Raw genomic sequence first — 22,699 nt, 5'->3', positions numbered from 1 at the left:
TAGCAAATCCAGGATATGAGGTCATCCATCTTATTATCAACGGACTTTCCTTTTGACCAATAGAATGGCGGGAAGTAGTGGCTGGTTTCCCCTTTGCTTTAGTCTCACCAGGAAGCTCGCTCTCCTGTGTAACAACTGCGCTGGGAGTTGGGAAGTAAGTACAGGGAGTGAGCGTTTTTTTAAATAAATAAATAAACAAGACAAACTTGAAACACTCACCAACATGAAACAGAGTCAATAACACCTGAGGAAATAACCAAGGGGAGTGACAGATTTAGGGAAGATAATCAAGGAGGTGATGGAGTCCCGGTGAGTGTCATGAGGCGCTGGTGCGCTTGACGATGGTGACAGGTGTGCGGGCTAATTAGCAGCGTGATGACCTTGAGGCCGGAGAGGGAGTATAAGTGACATCCTGCCTCTTTCTTGCCGGCGTTTCCACCTGATGTTAAGGATGCGTGCGCAGGCTAAAATATCAAAACAAAACTCTGAACCAATAACATTCATTTGGGGACAGGTCGAAAAGCATTAAACATGTATGGCAATTTAGCTAGTTAGCTTGCACCTGCTAGCTAACGTTAATTTGTCCTATTTATCTAGCTTGCTGTTGCTAGCTAATTTGTCCTGGGATATAAACATTGAGTTATTTTACCTGAAATGCACAAGGACCTCTACTCCGACAATTAATCCACACATAAAACGGCCAACCGAATCGTTTCTAGTCATCTCTCCTCCTTCCAGGCCTTTTCATCTTTGAATTTATATGGCGATCCATCTAAACTTTCATTGTATTTCCACGACAACTGGCAACAAAGTTTGTCTTTAAGTCACTCACGTGGATATAACCAATGAGGAGATGGCACGTGGGTACCTGCTTCTATAAACCAATGAGGAGATGGGAGAGCCAGGACTTGCAGCGCGATCTGCGTCAGAAATAGGAATGAGTTCTATTTTAGCCCTTGGCGTCGCAGACGCGCGCAATAATTGAATAACATGGATTTCTAAATGTATTTTGCGACGCTCGCGCACCCGACGTGTCCGATCTGGTCAGCATGTAAGGGAGGTTACTCTCATTTTGTATTCTGGCCTTTACAAACCTCCTCAGTTCCGCCTTGTTTGGGGATGACGCTGTCCCAGTAAATGAAGTAACTGATGTCCTACGTAACACTATTTTCGCCATCACTGTATCCTTACCCCTTAAATTATTGGGAGCGTATATTGAGTGGACAAAATATTAGGGACACCTGCTCGTTCATCACATCGACTGACCAGGTAAAAGCTGATCCCTCATTGACGTCACCTGTTAAATCAACTTCAAATCAGTGTAGAAGAAGGAGACAAATACAAAAATGATTTTTAAGCCTTGAGACCATTGAGGCCTGGATTGTGTATGTGTGACATTCAGAGGATCAATGGACAAGACAAAATATTTAAGGTCCTTTTTAAAATGAGTATTTTAGCATTTTTTTTAATTTTATTTAACCTTTATGTAACTAAACAGGTCAATTAAGAACAAATTCTTATTTTCAATGATGGCCTACCACCACACAAAGGACATCCACACAACTGTGGGAAGCATTAGAGTCAACATAGAACCAGCATCCCTGTGGAACGCAAAGACACTGTAGAATCCATGCCCTGACAAATTGAGGTTGTTCTAAGGTCAAATGGGTGTGCAACTCAATTAAGGTGTTCCTAATGTTTTGTACATTCAGTGTCTATAGAGTTTGTCACCACTTCTTCTTATAGGATTCAAAATTCTATTTGCATCGTAATAATGTCCAGATATAGGCCTACAACTTATATATAGATAACTCCAGCATTTATGCTTTCTCCCACTTATATCCATAGGAGATGTTTAACGAGAAAAACAGCTTGTTTCCATGCTGCGTTTGATTTGAGTAATCGACATTGTTCCCAAATGGGATAGTTGTGGTTTGTCTTCTCTATCATGACTGCAACAGTGCCACTAGAAATTACCTGATTTGACCCTGGACTCATGTAAATCTACCCTCTCTTTACGGAGGAATCTGGACTCATATACTGTATATATATATATATATATATATTTTTTTTTTGCTGCACTTTTTTTTTCTTCTATTCTACCCTTGATCTCCTTTTTCCTTCTCTTTAAAATGAGTCGCTTTGGGGTACATTTCAGAGCTGTGTGACCGTGACGACTACAGCCCTTTACTGTGTGTGTGTGTGTGTGGTGATGTAGTTTTAGCTGTAACACACTTCCAGGAGTGTGGTAATTTACTCCAATGACTCTCAGACCCATGGTGAGCCTCTTATCTGGAGGCCATAGTGACCCCGGCATTACAAGCAGACCCAGATGTCAACCATCTGGACTCCTCGACTCCATGCAAGACTAGTTGATATCTGCTCATACCTAGGCTGACTCTCTGTTCATTGAAACATGGGTCCTATGATGGGATATTATGAATGATCACTATGTGGTGTACAGTAGAATGGCTGTTTGGTCGTTTTCCTCTGGCTCACTATCAGAGGATGTGGAATTGGTTAAGCTCTTCGGTTAAACCTCTTGGGAAATGACAATTTAGCTCAGCTTAGAAAATGATACTTTAATGCCACTGATGAGCCTGATTGGTTTTGCTTGTTATCCTGGCTTGTATTGTACTTGTAGGCCTTTTCATGAGATGGATAGAGTAGAGACGTGACAGTAGGGAGCAAAGTAGAATAACGAAGGATAAAGTGATGGATGAAGAAAGACAGGTTGGTCTGAAAAGGAGAGGTTGATCTTAGTGAATAATGTACAGTGTAAATATGAATAGGTAGATACAGTATAGATATGTCTAGATATATGTATAGATAGATACAGTATATGTATGTATAGATAGATACAGTATAGATAACGTCTGCTTGTTTACCTACACACTAACCACACTTGATGGTTTAGGGCAGAGGTGTCAAACTCAATCAGCATTCTGGCCATATTGTACACTTTCCCTCCACTGCACGCTGTAAACGGAACACACGAAAGCAGAGCAAATTGGCTGTAATTTCAGAAGAAGAAAAAAAACTTGTCGCATTTATACTCGCTTGTGTGTCCTATTGTCCTTTTGTAGTAAGGTATACTGTACCCTGCGTGTGAATACTTCATCATTTTTTGACAACTAATATTACATTTTCTTTAGGCTACAGTCATGCCCCATTGGAACCCGAAACTTAGCATGGACAATGGCACTGACCGAATTTTCTACCAGACTGAAATTCTACCAGACTGAACATTTGAACTCTTCGTAGGCTACAGTTGAGCCCACAACACCTTTAAACTTTCGGGCTGGTAGAAGATTTGGTCAGTGCCATTAGTGATGATATGATACGATACAGCGCGCACTGTCTGGTGCGTGTGCGTGCGTGTGCGTGTGTGCGTGTGTGTGTGTGCGTGTGCGTGTGCGTGTGTGTGTGTGTGTGTGTGTGTGTGTGGCAATGCACTGCCGTTTGGCATGCAGCACTTTGGCAGTGCTTTCTGTGACTTGTAATGCAGCATATGAAAATGGTGGGTTTTGAGAACAGCCAACTTTTACAAATTGTAATTATTTAAAATAAAATAAAGTCTACATTTATAGTGAGAAAAGTTAACCTCTTAACATTATAAATCAACATAAATGGACAGCTTAGCATATTTTTTTAACAATATTACATTTAAAAAATGATTGTGGTGCCATTGTCACTGGTGTTACCTATATTATATTTTAGATGACAATTCAGGCTAGAATGTAATTTCAGTCTTAATTTGCATATACACTCAAAAACAAAGTCCTCTCACTGTCAACTGCGTTTATTTACAGCAAACTTAACATGTGTAAATATTTGTATGAACACAACAAGATTGAACAACGTAGACATAAACTGAACAAGTTCCACAGACATGTGACTAACAGAAATGAAATAATGTGTCCCTGAACAAAGGGGGGGTCAAAATCCAAAGTAACAGTCAGTATCTGGTGTGGCCACCAGCTGCATTAAGTACTGCAGTGCATCTCCTCCTCATGGACTGCACCAGATTTGCCAGTTCTTGCTGTGAGATGTTACCACACTCTTCCACCAAGGCACCTGCATGTTCTGGGACATTTCTGGGGGGAATGGCCCTATCCTCACCCTCCGATCCAACAGGTCCCAGACGTGCTCAGTGGGATTGATATCCGGGCTCTTCGCTGGCCATGGCAGAACACTGATGTTCCTGTCTTGCAGGAAATCATGCACAGAACGAGCAGTATGGCTGGTGGCATTGTCATGCTGGAGGGTCATGTCAGGATGAGCCTGCAGGAAGGGTACCACGTGAGGGAGGAGGATGTCTTCCCTGTAACGCACAGCGTTCAGATTGCCTGCAATGACAACAAGCTCAGTCCGATGATGCTGTGACACACCACCCCAGACCATGACGGACCCTCCAAATCAATCCGGCTCCAGAGTGCAGGCCTCGGTGTAACGCTCATTCCTTCGGCGATAAACACAAATCCGACCATCACCTCTGGGCAGACAAAACCGCGATTCGTCAGTAAAGAGCACTTTCTGCCAGTCCTGTCTGGTCCAGCGACGGTGGGTTTGTGCCCATAGGCGAAGTTGTTACCATTGATGTCTGGTGAGGACCTTCCTTATAACAGGCCTACAAGTCCTCAGTCCAGCCTCTCTCAGCCTATTGTCTGAGCACTGATGGAGGGATTGTGCGTTCCTGGTGTAACTCGGGGAGTTGTTGCTGCCATCTTGTACCTGTCCCGCAGGTGTGATGTTCGGATATACCGATCCTGTGCAGGTGTTGTTACACGTGGTCTGTCACTGCGAGGACGATCAGCTGTCTACCAAGCGCTGTCTTAGGCGTCTCACAGTACGGACATTCAATTTATTGCCTTGGCCACATCTACAGTCCTCATGCGTCCTTGCAGCATGACTAAAGCACGTTCACGCAGATGAGCAGGGACCCTGGAAATATTTTTCAGAGTCAGTAGAAAGGCCTCTTTTAGTGTCCTAAGTTTTCATAACTGTGACCTTAATTGCCTACCATCTGTAAGCTGGCAGTGTCTTAATGACCGTTCCACAGGTGCATGTTCATGAATTGTTAATGGTTCGTTGAACAAGCATGGGAAACAGTGTTTAAACCCTTTACAATGAAGATCTGTGAAGTTATTTGGATTTTTACGAATTGTCTTGAAAGACAAGGTCCTGAAAAAGGCAAGTTTCTTTTTTTGCTGAGATTATAATTAAAGACAAAGGGTTAATGATAATACTAAGAAATTGTTTGGATAAGTAATAATTTACATTAAACATGCATGTGTAAGGTTTTATTGTCTGACATTTTTCCATTTATACTATTCTTTTTTTGTAACATTAGAAATAATTGAGGTTGATTCATCAAATTGAATGATCATATCCTTAAAATGTTTACTAATGAGTGTAGCTACAGTTATGTAGATACAAAAACCATATACAATTAAATTGTGCAAATCTGATGCCAGAACAGTACAGCAGTATCAGTGACGCAATGTAACACCAATGACAAACATAAGATTATTTCAAACAAATTTGATCAATTTATTATTAATCTTTTCAATTACAAATAATCTCAGATTTATTAAGAGGGTTGATTTTAATTTGCTCAATAAAATGAGGGTTATTGGTCAAATATTTAGACCAAAAGATAAAGCTTATTGACAAAAATGTGTCTTTCATGAAACAGATTTGTTGTCTGTAAAATCAAATCAAAGTATTTGTCATGTGCGCCGAATACAACATGTGTAGACCTTACAGTGAAATGCTTACCTACAGGCTCTAACCAATAGTGCAAAAAAGGTGTTAGGTGAACAATGGGTAAGTAAAGAAATAAAACAGTAAAAAGACAGGCTATATACAGTAGTGAGGCTATAAAAGTAGCAAGGCTACATACAGACGGTTAGTCAGGCTGATTGAGGTAGTATGTACATGTAGATATGGTTAAAGTGACTATGCATATATGATGAACGGAGAGTAGCAGTAGCGTAAAAGAGGGGTTGGTGGGTGGTGGGTGGGACACAATGCAGATAGCCCGGTCAGCCAATGTGTGGGAGCAAAGGTTGATCGGCCCAATTTAGGTTGTATGTACATGAATGTATAGTTAAAGTGACTATGCATATATGATAAAACAGAGTAGTAGCAGCAGCGTAAAAGAGGTGTTGGGGGGCACACAATGCAAATAGTCCGGGTAGCCATTTGATTTCCTGTTCAGGAGTCTTATGGCTTGGGGGTAAAACTGTTGAGAAGCCTTTTTGTCCTAGACTTGGCACTCCGGTACCGCTTGCCATGCGGTAGTAGAGAGCAGTCTATGACTGGGGTGGCTGGGGTCTTTGACAATTTTTAGGGCCTTCCTCTGATACCGCCTGGTGTAGAGGTCCTGGATGGCAGGCAGCTTAGCCCCAGTGATGTACTGGGCCATATGCACTACCCTCTGTAGTGCCTTGCGGTCGGAGGCAGTGATGCAACCAGTCAGGATGCTCTCGATGGTGCAGCTGTAGAAAGTTTTGAGCATTTGAGGACCCATGCCAAATCTTTTCAGTCTCCAACGGGGGAATATGGACACCAAGGAATTTGAAGCTCTCAACCTGCTCCACTACAGCCCCGTCGATGAGAATGGGGGTGTGCTCGGTCCTTGGTTACGTTGAGGGATAGGTTGTTATTCTGGCACCACCCGGGCCAAGTTTCTGACCTCCTCCCTATAGGCTGTCTCGTCATTGTCGGTGATCAGGCCTACCACTGTTGTGTCTGCAACTTAATGATGGTGTTGGAGTCGTGCCTGGCCAAGCAGTCGTGGGTGAACAGGGAGTACAGGAGGGGACTGAGCACGCACCCTTGTGGAGCTCCAGTGTTGAGGATGAGTGTGGCAGATGTGTTGCTAATTGGAGTGGGTCTAGGGTTTCTGGGATAATGGTGTTTATGTGAGCCATTACCAACCTTTCAAAGCACTTCATGGCTATGGACGTGAGTGCTACGGGTCTGTAGTCATTTAGGCAGGTTGCCTTTATGTTCTTGGGGACAGGGACTATGGTGGTCTGCTTGAAACATGTTGGTATTACGGACTCAATCAGGGACATGTTGAAAATGTCAGTGAAGACACCTGCCAGTTGGTCAGCACATGCACAGGTCCTGGTTATCCGTCTGGCCCCGCAGCCTTGTGTATGTTGACCTGTTTAAAGGTCTTACTCACGTCGGCTACAGAGAGCGTGATCGCACAGTCATCTGGAACAGCTGATGTTCTCATGTATGCCTCAGTGTTGCTTGCCTCGAAGTGAGCATAGAAGTGATTTAGCTTGTCATGTCACTGGGCAGCTCGCAGCTGTACTTCCCTTTGTAGTCTAAGCCCTGCCACATAAAACGAGTGTCGGAGCCGGTGTAGTATGATTCAATCTTAGCCCTGTATTGACGCTTTTCCTGTTTGATGGTTCATCGATGGGCATTGCAGGATTTCTTGTAAGCTTCCAGGTTAGAGTTCCTCACCTTGAAAGCGGCAGCTCTAGCCTTTTGCTCAGTGCGAATGTTGCCTGTAATCCATGGCTTCTGGTTGGGGTATGTACAGTGGGGCAAAAAAGTATTTAGTCAGTGCAAGTTCTCCCACTTAAAAAGATGAGAGGCCTGTAATTTATCATAGGTACACTTCAACTATGACAGACAAAATGAGAAAGAAATCCAGAAAATCACATTGTAGGATTTTTTATGAATTTATTTGCAAATTATGGTGGAAAATTATGGTGGAAAATAAGTATTTGGTCACCTACAAACAAGCAAGATTTCTCAGACTTCTTTAAGAGGCTCCTCTGTCCTCCACTCGTTACCTGTATTAATGACACCTGTTTGAACTTGTTATCAGTATAAAAGACACCTGTCCACAACTTCAAACAGTCACACTCCAAACTCCACTATGGCCAAGACCAAAGAGCTGTCAAAGGACACCAGAAACAAAATTGTAGACCTGCACCAGGCTAGGAAGACTGAATCCGCAATAGGTAAGCAGCTTGGTTTAAAGAAATCAACTGTGGGAGCAATTATTAGGAAATGGAAGACATACAAGACCACTGATAATCTCCCTCGATCTGGGGCTCCATGCAAGATCTCACCCCGTGGGGTCAAAATGATCACAAGAACGCTGAGCAAAAATCCCACAACCACACGGGGGGACCTAGTGAATGACCTGCAGAGAGCTGGGTAAAAAAGTAACAAAGGCTACCATCAGTAACACACTACGTCGCCAGGGACTCAAATTCTGCAGTGCCAGACGTGTCCCCCTGCTTAAGCCAGTACATGCCCAGGCCCGTCTGAAGTTTGCTAGAGAGCATTTGGATGATCCAGAAGACGATTGGGAGAATGTCATATGATCAGATGAAACCAAAATATAACTTTTTAGTAAAAACTAAACTCGTCGTGTTTGGAGGACAAAGAATGGTGAGTTGCATCCAAAGAACACCATACCTACTGTGAAGCATGGGGGTGGAAACATCATGCTTTGGGGCTGTTTTTCTGCAAAGGGACCAGGACGACTGATCCGTGTAAAGGAAAGAATGAATGGGGACATGTATCGTGAGATTTTGAGTGAAAACCTCCTTCCATCAGCAAGGGCATTGAAGATGAAATGTGGCTGGGTCTTTCAGCATGACAATGATCCCAAACACACCGCCCGGGCAACGAAGGAGTGGCTTCGTAAGAAGCATTTCAAGGTCCTGGAGTGGTCTAGCCAGTCTCCAGATCTCAACCCCATAGAAAATATTTGGAGGGAGTTGAAAGTCAGTGTTGCCCAGCAACAGCCCCAAAACATCACTGCTCTAGAGGAGATCTGCATGGAGGAATGGGCCAAAATACCAGCAACAGTGTGTGAAAACCTTGGGAAGACTTACGGAAAACGTTTGACCTCTGTCATTGCCAACAAAGAGTATATAACAAAGTATTGAGAAACTTTTGTTATTGACCAAATACTTATTTTCCACCATAATTTGCAAATAAATTCATAAAAAATCCTACAATGTGATTTTCAGGATTTTTTTTTTCTCTCATTTTGTCTGTCATAGTTGAAGTGTACCTATGATGGAAATGACAGGCCTCTCATCTTTTTAAGTGGAAGAACTTGCACAATTGGTGGCTGACTAAATACTTTTTTGCCCCACTGTACATACAGTCACTGTGGGAACGACGTCCTCAATGCACTTATTGATAAAGCCAGCCAGTGACTGATGTGGTGTACTCCTCAATGCCATCGGAAGAACAAGCTCTTGACAGTCTCACAGCTGAGCTGCAGAGGTGTTTTTCAAAGAAGAATTGTGAGATAATGCAAGGGGTCCAGTCTCTCAACCCGAAGAGTACAACATTCTTGAATGAGTAGCCTCTGTTTGCCTTTGCTCGGGCCTTTGAGTCAGATTTGGAGGACCTCAAACATGAGGCTTCTTGATAGGAGAGAGAGAAGTGGAAGGGACAGACTGTCAACTCTCCTTGACTTTGTTGTGTTTCTGGAACCTTAAAAAGAGGTCTTCCATGAGCTATTTTGACTTTGTAAGATTTCTGCTGTTACACCAGTCGGCAGTGCTTCTTGCGAGAGAAGTTTCTCATCTTTAAAACAACAATGGTTGATGACTGGTTAAGTCACCTCGGAATTCTCAGTGTTGAGTCGAGGGGGGCACGCTCCCTCAACAAGGATGAGTTTGTCAAACATTGAACCACAGAATTATGCTGTTATTAAATCTACCAGGGATAATTTGGCACTAAGGTGGTCCCTCTGGTCATGATTTAAAACCTGCACTGTGTACTAACTAGTACACTGACGTTCTAAAATGATCAATCCAAAGGGTATCATGTCACACAGATTTAATTTGGTCTTGATTAGGCCAATTCCCCCAAATTTATTTGCTATTAATTAACATAATATATATGAACAGAGATATGATACTGTAAGTTTAATATTAATGGGCACCAAATTTATTTGACATTATCATGTCCATTTCTACTTGATACCTGGTATGTCAAATTGCAGTGTTTGTTTTGTAAATGTACTTTTTTTGTAAATAACCTAAGCATTTGTGTGTTACATAAATGGCAATCTTATCTCCTTGGTGCTATATATATATATATATATATATATATGTGAAATCAGAGTGACCCAAGTCTCTCCAGTGTGTGGGTGAGAAAGAAATTGAGCTGCAGTTCCGAGGTAGAAACACTGGCTATTCATAGTATGTTAAATAATTCAAGTGAAGTAACCCTTTAGGACCAAACTATCTGCCACATTGAAGAACACCAGGTTAAGTATCACTTCTACCTCTAATCAGCAATCATAGGATTCATTCATGCTCCTTGGATGCCAGGTTAGGGTTACACACTAATATCTAAGATGGTGGCCACTTGCTCAAACCACACTTCTTAAATTGTAAATAAATCACTTAATCGTGCAATTTTATCAATAACTTTAATCCAATTTCCTTTCCCCTTACTAAAAACTGTATAACACCAGTGACGCATCTTAAGTCCTCGCATTAAATTACCAAGTTAATCATCAAATTGTTAACATATGAAGAGAAAGTGCACACTCACCATGTGCTTTTCAAAACAGTCCCATCTCCAATAAACCTTTGTCCCAGGAAGAATTTGGCAAGGATGTTGCATTTTTTCAAAGTGGTGGTTTTTATACATTTTAACACCGGTGACATGAAGTTGAGGGACAGCTATTACTTGTAAATTATTTGTAATATTTACTTGATATTTTAGTTTTTTTAAGTAGTCCACTAAATAACTATATTACTTTGTATTATGACATTTAAAGAGGGAGAAAGATGTATATTTTGAAAGTCAAAATATGTCATTAAACCATGACTAAGGACTTGAGGGACAAGCTAATTTCATGGTACTGACCGTGCTCTACAATATATAAAAACAATTGTTTGCAATAATAACTGTCTTACATATGTTTTGATTAATAATAAGACACTTCAATTAAATAAAAATAAATAAAAAATAAACATTTTGGGGTGTCATTATCTCACACTTTTAAGTGTTTTTCCTGGTGAATAAGGCCGGGACAGGAAAGCCAACATTTTTGTAGAATGACCCATATGGCTGGCGGTATTGAAGTGGACCAAAATGAATTGACAACTCAAATCATTGCGCAGGCTGGATAGAAATGCGTCTTTGGCGGGATTCGGCCCTGTGGGCCTTGTGTTTGACACATGTGGTTTAGGGTGTAGTAGTATGTCACTCTTGCTGACCTGACACACCCTTAAATGTTTTTCAATCTTCATTTCAGAGAACCTCTCACATTTTAACTAGTCAGTCAAGCCAAATCGTACTGAGCTGGTTATCAGTATGAGGCTTACACACTACCTCAGAGTGGATCGATTATCGGTTGAACAGGCACCTTCGGAATTGTTGTAAGACATGATCACTGGGAGTCTGCAGACAGGCCAAAAATCATCTAGTCTCTAAGCCAGCGTTAAGGTTGAAGTCCCTCATGCGGGGTCGGTTCCAGGCCTTTGTGGCACATGAAATTACAATTATAATAACAATTCATTTTTTGTTTTGATGGGGGAACTCCGTCTGGGTTTCAACTTTTGTGAGAATTTCAACTATTGTGAGAATACAACCGGTGCAATTTTGAAATTTGTTTGCCCATCAGCAGTTCTTCTCTTGCTGTGACAGTCACCAACAGTCACTCAATTAGCCATGTCTAGACATCTAAACGTGTAGTAATCATGGCCGAATACCAACACAGGGCCTGTGCCATGGGCCCTGACTTCCAGGGGGCCCCCAATTTAGATTTTGTCATTCTCACTATGATATTAACATGGCATAAGTTATTACAAACAAAAAAAGCACCACCAAATCAGTCATTGTCAGTGTTTTGGGAGAAAGTTGAGGAGATTGCTGTGTGAGTTTATCAGGATATCAATTCACGTTTTCATTTGTCACATGCGCTGAATACAACAGGTGTAGACTTTACCATTTAAATGCTTACTTACAAGCCCTTAACCAACAATCCAGCTTAAGAAATGTAGTTGAGAAAAATATTTAGTAAATAAACTAAAGTAAAAGTGTGAATAGTCTGGGTAGCCATTTGATTAATTGTTCAGCAGTCTTATGGCTTGGGGGTAGAAGCTGTTAAGGAACCGTTTGGTCCTAGACTTGGCGCTCCGGTACCGCTTGCCGTGCAGTAGCAGAGAGAACAGTCTGACTAACAGATCCTGTAAGAGAATAGGAGGTAAACACTGAGGATATTACTGTAGCTCTATCTCTGGTGGCTCCGGGTTCTGAGGAGTTTGTCCGCTTTTAGAAGATCCTCTGAATCATTCCTGTGGTGGTGTAAAGGTTTTCAGTAAGACACTGATTAACTCTCCACACCATACAATGCATCTGACTATGCTTTGGGGGGGGGCGACTTTGTTATTCATGGGATACATTTGCTTTAAAAAAATAATAATAATAATAAATTAAATCCACCATTTTGTCAAAGGAGCTTTTGAGCCCGCTGGAGTTAAACGTGATATGATGTGCCTTATCGATTTCAAAGGGTTTAATATAAAAGTCCTCTTTTAAAGAAGAGTCTTAAGGAAGAGGATACATGGCCATACTGAAATGGTTCACCCCTGTTCGATGCATTGCACTCAACAACAACTTCTATTGCACTTCTAAACCCAGATTATTTAAATGGGGGGAAACATGAGAGGACAGGCAGGGTAATTTAAATGCTGTGGAATCCTCTTATGGGTAATGTGTCCCAAATGGCACCCATTCCTCTATATAGTGCACTACTTTTGGGTGCCTTTTGGAGACTGAACCCTTAAAGAAGAAGCCTGCTGTTTGTGTACGGTCTTCCTGCCTGTGTGATGGCCGGATGGAAGCAATCTCTCCCTCACCCTCACTCTCTCTTGATCTCTCTCTACCTCGCCTACTCTCACTCACACACTCACTCACACACTCACTCACTCACTCACTCACTCACTCACTCACTCACTCACTCACTCACTCTCACACACACACACTCCCTGTCAACTTCTCTGTCTTTATTTGGCGGATCTCTCCAGTCTTTTCTCACTGGCAACCCGCTGTGCAATCAGACTGCCTGCTTTCTTCTCTCCCAAAGCCACATAATACATTGAAATCATATGCTTCCTATCTGCAGGCACCATGGCTGTTTGAGGTTGAATGGAGGATGAGTAATAACACGAGAGATTTAGCTTGAGGGAGCCGTTCCTTCTCATTTTTAGATTTATTTGATGTTTCCATATATGAGAAATAGTGGGGGGGGGATCACATAATAACAACTTTATTTTATTTACTCAAGATTCTGCTATACTAAAGATTGACTAGATGTAATATATTATTTACGTAGACAAATACAGATTTATCTTGATGTCAAAGTTACTTAACAGTTATATATGTATCGCAACGGCTTTTCAAAATGCTGGTATAGAGCATCTGCTTTAAAAAAAAGGGGGGACATCTGTGATTGGTACATTCATTTTTGGACCTTTGAATCCCAGATTGCCCCTTTTAAGTATTTTCAGAAAAGTCAATAGAAGTGTTGTGCATTTGCCCTCTCGGTCACCACGATCCGTAGTGAGCCACTCTCACCATAATGAGAGTTCAGAGTTTTTAGACATGTTAGATGGTGAAGGTGCTGGTGTCCTCGTCCTCCGAGACAGAGTGTGAGTGTGTTTGCCTGGCGGGGGTGTGTGTATTTAGCGAGATCTCCAACGCCCTCTCCTCATTGCCGTAGTGACCACCGCACCACCTCCCCCCGAGGCGCTTGACGACCCTGAGGACATGTCCTCTGAAAGAGGAGCCTATGAAGGCGTAGAGCATTGGGTTGAAGCAGCAGTGTGTGACCGCCAGGCTCTCCGTCACCTGGAGAGCCCGGTCCAGACCCTTACTGAGGTCACAGTCGGTCACCAGGCCATAGATGACATCCAGCGTCCGCCACAGCTTCACCAGGTTGTAGGGCAGCTGGGTAAGCAGGAACACCGCCGCCACGGCCAGCAGCACCCGCAGGGCCCGCCGCCTCCTGTCCCTGCACACATTGGCTCCGACCCTAACCAGCGCCAGGCCCACCCGACAGTAAGACACTCCCATGACCAGGAACGGCAGGAGGAAGCTCAGCAGCACCTCCAGCAGCTCCAGGGCAGCCTTGGTCGGCCGAGCCATGCTAAGGGGGTAGACGGCCGCGCAGACTAGACGATGAGACGAGTGCTTCACCGTGGAGAACAGCATGTCAGGCAGGCCCAGGCAAACCGCCGTGGCCCACACCACGACACACACTAATATCCACTGTCTCCTGGCCCGCGGGCCACTCGCGGCCCGGCCTCCAGCGTTGTGGACCAGTGCACGGTAGCGGTCCACGCTAACGCAGGTTAGCAGCAGCATGCCACAGCTGAAGTTGGTGGCATAGAGGAAGGAGGTGAACTTGCAGGCAGCCACTCCGATCCGCCAGCCGTGCACAGCGTCGGCCGCCCAGAAGGGCAGCGTGAGGAGAAGGAGTAAATCGGCCACGGCAAGATTCAGGATACACATGTCTGTCAGCGTCCGCAGTCGCCGTGGCGACGTATACACCACCACAACCACAGCGTTGCCTGCCACGCCCACCACCAGAGCCAAGGCGTAGACTACGGGCAGGAAGAGCCGGCCGAAAGAACGCACCTCCGCTTTGTCGCACACCGAGTGGTAGTCGTCGTAGTAGTCACTGTCGTTGGAGCTGGAGTTGTCGTAGTCGTAGTCCTCTTCCTCCATCCTCTCTGTTTTCTGAGATATAAGGGACTAAAGGAACATGACATGTTAGGAATGACATCAAGTCAGTTTAGTCTATACTGCTGCATTGTATTAACTTAAAAGAGACAAGATCACTATTTTCTGTTATAGACAAGGCTTGCTGGTTAAAATGATTATCATTCACATACTTTAGACAGAATGTATCACATAATATGAAATGTGTATTTCATCTGAAAACATATATTAGTAGAGAACTAGAGAATGGCCATCCATCTGAAAGTTTGTAATGCACTTACAGCCAATAACATGACGATCCAAGTTGTCGACAACTATAGATTTTTTGTTAACCTTCCTCCCCCTCACTGCTTTTTGTCCCTCTTTCTGACCCGTAGGGGTTTTTATATTGGGTAGAATTTGTTGCCAATGCTTGACAGGGTGAGGAGTGTGTGTGTGTGTGCGTGTGTCACAGGAGGTTGGTGGCACCTTAATTGGGGAGGCCAGGCTCGTGTTAATGGTTGGAGCGGAATGAGTGGAATGGTATCAAATATCATGGAAGCCAGGTGTTTGATGCCATTCCATTTGCTCAGTTCCAGCCATTTTTATGAGCCGTCCTCCCCTCAGCAGCCTCCATTGGTGTGTGTGTGTGTGTGTGTGTGTGTGTGTGTGTGTGTGTGTGTGTGTGTGTGTGTGTGTGTGTGTGTGTGTGTGTGTGTGTGTGTGTGTGTGTGTGTGTGTGTGTGTGTGTGTGTGTGTGCGCATACCTGCATACCTGCGTGCGCGTAAACAATAAGCTCCTTCTTGTCAAGTACGCCCAACACAACAAAATTCCTTACCCCTTGACATGGTGACTATTCATACCATTTCACTTATTCAACATTTTGTTGTTAGAGCCCGAATTCAAAATGGAATATCTCATTTACATGAAGCATTCACACCCTTGAGTCAATACATGTTTAGGATCACCTTTTGCAGCATTTCCATTTCCAGTATTTCTGAGTAAGGCTCTAACAGCTTTGCACACCTGGTTTGTAAAATATTTTCACATTTATTCTTTTAAAAAGTTCTCCCAGCTCTGTCAAGTTGGTTGTCGATCATTGCTAGATGGCCATTTTAAAGTCTTGCCATAGACTTTTAAGCCGATTTTAAGTCAAAGCTGTAACTTGGCCAGGAGCATTCAATGTCATCTTGATAAGTAACTCCAGTGTATATTTGGCCTTGTGTTTTAGATTATTGTCCTGCTGAAAGGTATATTTGTTTCCGAGTGTCTGTTGGAAAGGAGACTGAACCAGGTTTTCCTGTAGGATTTTGCCTGTGCTTAGCTCTATTCCGTTCATCTTTATCCTAAAAAAAACTCCCTGTGCGCTTGTGTGCGAGCAAATACCTGCGTGAGTGCAAACATTAAGCTCCCTCTTGTTAGGAATCTCTCTAGCTTGATTTCCATCACAAAACCTGTCAGTTGGAGTCACTTGCACACTAGTACACCCGACACAACAACAAAATTCCTTACCCTGTCAAATTCCTTTCCCCTGGACAAGGTGACTATCCCAGAAAAATCAGACTAATCTTTAAACACTCTTTGTGGTTTCTCAGATTAAGCCTAGTCCTGGACTAAATAACACTTTTAAATGGAGGTTATCCAATAATCTTACTGTTTAGTCCAGAACAAGGCTTAATCTGTGTCTGGGAAATTTCCCCACAACTTTGGTAGAAGCCAGAGGGGAGGGGGGGGGGCTTATCAAAGGGTTTGCATTCCCCTACTGTAGATGTAGATCTGTAGATAGTTTAACAGCAGAGCTGTGAGGATTAGATCCATACACAGTGCCTGCATTTGTGTCAGGCGGGAAGCGTGTGTTGTGTCGTGTGTGTGTGTTTTTACAGATCACAGTGTGTGAGGATGTGCCCAAACGGACAACTCCATCAGGACTGCTGCTGTTCCTCATTCATACTGACTCTAATTGTGTTTACTCTGCCTGGAAATGGACCAAATCATACCAGAATCTCTGTTTGGGTTAATATCTGACTTCAGATTGTTCTCACATATTATTGTTAACAAAGGAACACTTGTGTGGATGAAACTCCGCTGGCCGAGAGTAGGGCTGTGGCGGTCATGACTTTTTGTCAGTCGGCGATTGTCAAGCAAATAACTGCCGGTCTCACGGTAATTTACCGTTAATTAACATAAACACGTTTAGCATCTCCTGGCTTCCACGCATTGCCTTCAAGCCACTGATGCAGACCTTTTGGAACATCTACATTTAAAAAAATGATAACGACTATAGCCTACACCATCAAAATAAACCCATTATTTATTTTAAACAGGTCTAAGGAACCATGATATGAAGAACAGAATAGTCTACTCTGAGATTGTCCTTATGTTAGGCCCTGATCTGGCTATGCCATGTAGCTGTGGGCTATTGTACACTAATTCATTTAGCAGACAAGACTGGCATAGAATTCTGTGGCATTATTTTATAGCACGAAGAATACAATTGAATATAGGTGAATAAAATAAAGGGTATTTCTCCAAACAATTTCAGAGGGAGTGCGAATGTGGCTATTCTGTGTTGTGGTTAACGAAGAAAAAGGTCCTCCTATATGCTTAATTTAGGAGTTATTTTTGCAACTTTAGTTGTGATACAAACGTTGGGCTATACGTTTACATTTTTAATACATTCTAAGGCTACGTGATGTGACTCTAATGATGGTTTGAAATAAAGTTCCTTGAAAGGCATGAGCTCGGCCTTTTTTCTTGCGCAGGCTGCACACACTTCATCAGTCTCTCATTCACAATTTGACAAGACCTGATAATATTCTCACCGGGCCTCGAATTTCACAGCGGCATCCCCCTTGTGTGGCCGTAATGGCCCCTTAAATAGCCATTCCTTTTGCGGCCAAAGTGCCCTTTGGTGCCCTTGGGCTGAATATAATAACTATAATTCCCTTCTTCCGGCTGTGTTCCGAAGCACCGCTCACTCACATGGCTCTCTCAGAGATCTCAATTCTTATCAGCCAATGCCTGTCACCTAATTGGGTCCTTTTCACATGCATCTCAGCTCCGAAGTAAGCTACAGGTGAAACAGACCCATCGGGGACGCAAGAGTGTGCATCCTTCTTATCGAATTCTGAGGTGCATATTAATGATGTTAGAAGAACTGTCTTCATTTACTTTTCGTCAGCCAACAAGATGAGTAGGCCTAACGAACAGCAAACGCACTAGCCTATGTCAATCTACTCTCCCCCATAGTACAAAGGTTTACCTAACTTGTCCTTCTGTGCGAGAAATAAATATTCCAAACACACTCTGGGACAGTTGTGGGATGTGATCGATCGCAAATGAATACAACCACCCGCAATGAGGCTGATGCAACAGATCAGAACGTTTAGTCTAACATGTTGATCAACTATGATGCTGTTTCTTTGTATTATAAGCGCAGCAGTGTGCACACTGCTATAAGCGTGAATGTTCCAAAATGCAATCAATTAGCGGGAAGACACTGTTCTCATGTGACCACGAATGCTATTATGCATGTAATGTTTTATTATAAAGGTGCTTTTTTTTATGGTAAAAATGATCATCCCCAAAACTTGAAACTCACGCGCAGCCTACTGTATGTATGCCAGTTAGGTTCTACAGCAGTTGTAAAGCGGATTGATGTGCTTCATTTTAAGAAGGTATTTGGCCGCTTTAAGTTGTGATTACAAACCTTATCAAAACGTATAGGCTAGGCTACATGAGTTGTGCGACTATGATTTGAAAAAGTCAACAACAACAAAAAGGCATGCGCTGTTTCTTGTCTTACTGCACACGCTGAACATCATTCACAAGTGATAATATATCATTCACAAGTGATAGGCTAATATCACCCATCAGACTATTCTTAATTTAATCTTGTCTTTATATATGCTAAATAATATACACTGTATGTCTGAAATTAGTTTTGATTTAGAATGGACCATTATCGTGCACCTGTCTCGGAACAGGGGCAGGGGAAAGAAATGCATGTCATCTATGCACTTAAATAGCAAATGGAGGACACTTTTCCCATGGTTCATTTTCATGCTAGCCAGGCAGGCTGTACTCCTGCTGTAGAGCAAAACAATATGGTTAATATTAGGAAAGCTGAGAAATGAATACAGTAGGTCTAGCCTATAGAAAGCTAATGGGATCCTCCTCTTTTTAATAGAGGCCATCTGTTTTCTGACGCAATTGCCTAGCCTATAGAAATGGTGTGCAACACGAGCTCATGGGCTCTCGGGAAGTGTTTGATTAGATTTTCGATTACATTTGCATTGATGTCAGAGTGTATTAGCGGCACAATAGAGTGCTGAGTACCAGGCAGTCAGCAGGCTACTAGTAGGCTACTATTGACCATCAGCAGCATCAGAGCTTGGCGAAGTCTAGTTACCGTGACTAAACTGTCAAGTGGAATTTGACTGCGGTTATGAATCGTGACTGGCGGTAATAGGGTCACCGTAACAGCCCTAGTGGAGAGTTTTTCTACGAGTAGGTGTGTGTGTGTGCGTGTTTGACTGCACCGGGCAGTATTTAGCTAGATACAGTATTACATGTGTTTTAATATTCATGTGCTCTCTAACAGATCATCAAAACAGGTGAGGCATCGTCTCCTTTGCCACCTGAGTTTAAAAACATGGGTATTTAGGATGGCTTCCAGGTCTGTTACATTATCCATCAACGTGTTGCAAATGAGCCGTAGAGCTGCCAGTGTTTGTACAAGAACGTCTGTTCTCATGTCGAAATATCTCAAATATTCAGCTGTCGCAGCTGTTCTTTCCTACCGGTTGAGATCTCTGTCTGAGCTGTATGGCCAAAAACACATGAATATTCCATCTCTGATTAACTACGAGATATTAAACCTCAAGGAGCATTTTGTGTCAAAAGGTGTTTTAAAAATAGAAATCAATTATAAGAAAACCAGCTGAAACTAATTTGTTGGCTTCGATGTTCTGTCTGACTGAATATGCCATCATTTCAGAGAATTGTCAGGTTAGGTTCAATCATAAACACACTACAGAACTTTGAACTTTAATAGTCCTAACCATCACTGTTCAGACAATTGAACTTCAGGAACTTATGAGTCATAGCTAGGGTTGCAAAGGGAGGGTATATTACTGGAAAATTTCAAAGTGATAACTTTCAAGGAATATATAGAATTTTATCAGATGACAACTAGTGGCCTTTTTGGGTATTGTTATTATCACTGGCCCTGTCACATGTAATATACAGTATATATAAAACATCAAATTCGACTATTTAAAAATGTCAAATAGAATGACAAAGCTGTAAAACATTATCCTAAATATTAACCATCAACTTAGTGAAAACCATTGGTGTTATATTTTTGTTGACACTTTTTTTTTTTATGCCCTTGAAGTCTTTGTTGTAAATGTTTTGGGGGAAAACCTGGTGGCAGTTGTGAAAAAAATACAATAGTTGGAAGAGTTGCAGAGTTGCAGATGCCTTATTAATTAATTAGGCTATTTTCTTTTGAACCATCCATATCTCAAGGCTTAAAATCCTCCCCTTCAACTACACTGATTTGAAGTGGATTTAACAAGTGACATCAATAAGGGATCATAGCTTTCACCTGGATTCACTTTGTCAGCCTTAATCCTTTGAATACTCAGTGTATATAAAACATATATATATATTTTTTAAAGTTATTTGAATATAAATGACCAAAGTTAACATAAATTGCCATTTCAGAAGATTCCGGTAACTTTGGTAAACTACCGGTAGCTTTGCAACCCTAGTCATAGTCTTTCTATAAATGTTACTGCCCTCACTAGAATCATATACAGTAGGTAAGTGAGGAATACTTGTAACTATTTTTAAATAATACATTTTCAACTTAGTGTATAAAGTAAATAAACGTAAAGTAAATAAAGGAGGTGGTTGAGTCTTACCCTCAGTGTCTTCCTGTGTGAGATGTTGAGGCAGTGGTAATTAATCCAGGAGAGACATCCAGTGGTATGGTACTGCGTTCCTCATAGTTTTTGTCAGCCCGTTTGTAAATCCAATGCTCCACCTCCCCTCCCTACAATGACCCGCAGTCTGGGAGCACCTTTCACTGCTGTTTGTGTGTTTGTGTGTGTGTGTGTGTGTGTGTGTGTGTGTGAGCCTTTAGCTCTCACACACACACACAGCTGGCGGGGCTCCCATGCTGAAGTATATTTTTTTAGGTAATTGCAGATTAAATATATGCCATTTATTAATTGTTTGATTATGCGTTTAAAAATATTGGCTATTATTTACAGGAGAGTTAAGCTTTGTGAATGACTTGTTGCTCTCCCCTCTCTTCACAGGATGTATAGAAAATATGAGACATATGAAACAACAATAAACTTCATAAAATGGCCACATCTTGGTCTTATTAACTTTTGGTCATGTAGCGTATGTTAGTCTGTCAGACACATACATACACATCACACGACAAAACAAAACCCCAGTCTTCGCCTGGGCAAACAACAGGCTTACCTAGACACAAGGAGAACCTCAGGATTGGGCCAAGACCAGGTGTGTTCATAGTGACAATTTAGTGTGGGCATAAAAGTGTGAAACGTATTTTCTTATCTTTCCAGCACAAGGGAATTTTTGTTATTGTGTGCAGTACACCTCTCTCTGTGTGTGTGATACTCTCCACACAACACAGTTCACACTATAGAATCACATTGTGCTTGCTTCGGGCCTACTTTTGTCCACAGGACTTAATTGATTTGATTTTTTTTGGTCTGCAGTTGTGTGATCCTGTAATAATCTGGTGTCCATATGTCTGTGACTCCACGTCCGTCCCCGGGGGACAGGGTACGGTCACTAGAGCAGGACAGTAAACAGGAAGCCAAGCTTTTGGTCACCTCCTCACCTCGCCCCAGGGACTCTGCTGGATCTCTGCGTTCCAGAGTGTACCCACAACCCACGCCACCCCAGCTACACCCTACTCCAAACTCATTTCAAAGCATCTTTTCAAGATGGCGGCAAGCAAGTCTTTTTTTTCTCTCTGATCAGTGTTTTTAGCTGACAAGGTTTTCGTGGATTGTTTTGGCTCCATTTAGCTTTGTTTCGTCTGGCTATGAACACATTGGACAGTTTTTTTTTTTTTTTTTTTTTTTTTTTTTTTTTTAAGGAGACATACAAGAATTTGATATACCTGGGCACCCTACTTATCCGAGCAGACACCTGCCTACTGCTGTTTTCATCCTTCCACTTGACATTGTGCCTTTGGATGTTTTCGGGCTACTGCTAAACTTGATCTCCGCGTGGTTTCAGCCTACTTGGATAGATATTTATTTTATCTCCCGCGGCTCAGTGTAGCGCTTGCCTCCCTGCCGGCTTCCGCAGGCCTATACAGGAAACTACATCCCCTCCAAGGTGCTTCTCTCCTGGCTATCATACTGGTAAAACGGCCTCTATCGCATTGCTGTTTTGATTGGGCCCCAGCATTTAAACGCATTGAATAAGTCGCTCCTTGCTGTTGTTATGCTGGCTAGTTTTGTGCCTTGGTTGTGTCTATTGTGGGTCCTAGTGCTGGCTGATTTCTAGATTTCTAGTCTATGGTTGGGTTCTGGCATTCTGCCTGTAACTGTTGTGATCCGATAAACTGTGTGATTCAATCAAACTAACTATCACACTGTGTGGATTGATTGACCTTTAGCTGATTCCTCGCCAACCTATTTTATTTGTGTGGATTATTAACTGACTTTTTGCCATATGGGGAAAATGACTTTTTCCAGATTGGTGGCTACCACCTTCAGAGACCTCGGTGATTGTTTCATCCCACCTATTTTGCGGCCTCAGGCCCTACGGTGCTAACCTTGGAAAAGTCATTTCAACTTCTACTCCTTCCTTCCATTACAAATAGGGATAGACCAAATGGTGCAGTTCTAATGCAATCGTATAGCCATACCGACTATATCAATATCAACCATCAGACAAGACCTGCAACCGCCAACTGAA

At 42.5% G+C, this 22,699-nt stretch overlaps 2 protein-coding genes across 3 annotated transcripts in view; one reads left to right on the top strand and one right to left on the bottom strand.

Annotated features, from left to right (window-relative positions):
• LOC118361512 (acyl-CoA dehydrogenase family member 11) overlaps window positions 1–22,699 on the top strand; it is a 57,362-nt gene that overhangs the window by 19,107 nt on the left and 15,556 nt on the right. The gene's annotated exons all lie outside the window — the stretch shown is intronic.
• Window positions 13,038–20,764, bottom strand: LOC118361515 (atypical chemokine receptor 4-like). The gene is made up of 2 exons (XM_035741522.2): window positions 20,653–20,764; window positions 13,038–14,775 (listed from the first exon to the last, which is right to left on the bottom strand). The coding sequence occupies exon 2, from the start codon at window positions 14,746–14,748 to the stop codon at window positions 13,627–13,629; it is 1,122 nt and encodes a 373-aa protein (XP_035597415.1). The 5' UTR covers window positions 14,749–14,775; window positions 20,653–20,764; the 3' UTR covers window positions 13,038–13,626.

Source organism: Oncorhynchus keta, chromosome 28 (assembly GCF_023373465.1).
Source record: "Oncorhynchus keta strain PuntledgeMale-10-30-2019 chromosome 28, Oket_V2, whole genome shotgun sequence".
Classification (NCBI taxonomy): Eukaryota; Metazoa; Chordata; class Actinopteri; order Salmoniformes; family Salmonidae; genus Oncorhynchus; species Oncorhynchus keta.
Note: the sequence above shows the minus strand (reverse complement) of the source record. Positions and strands in the feature narration are given on the sequence as shown.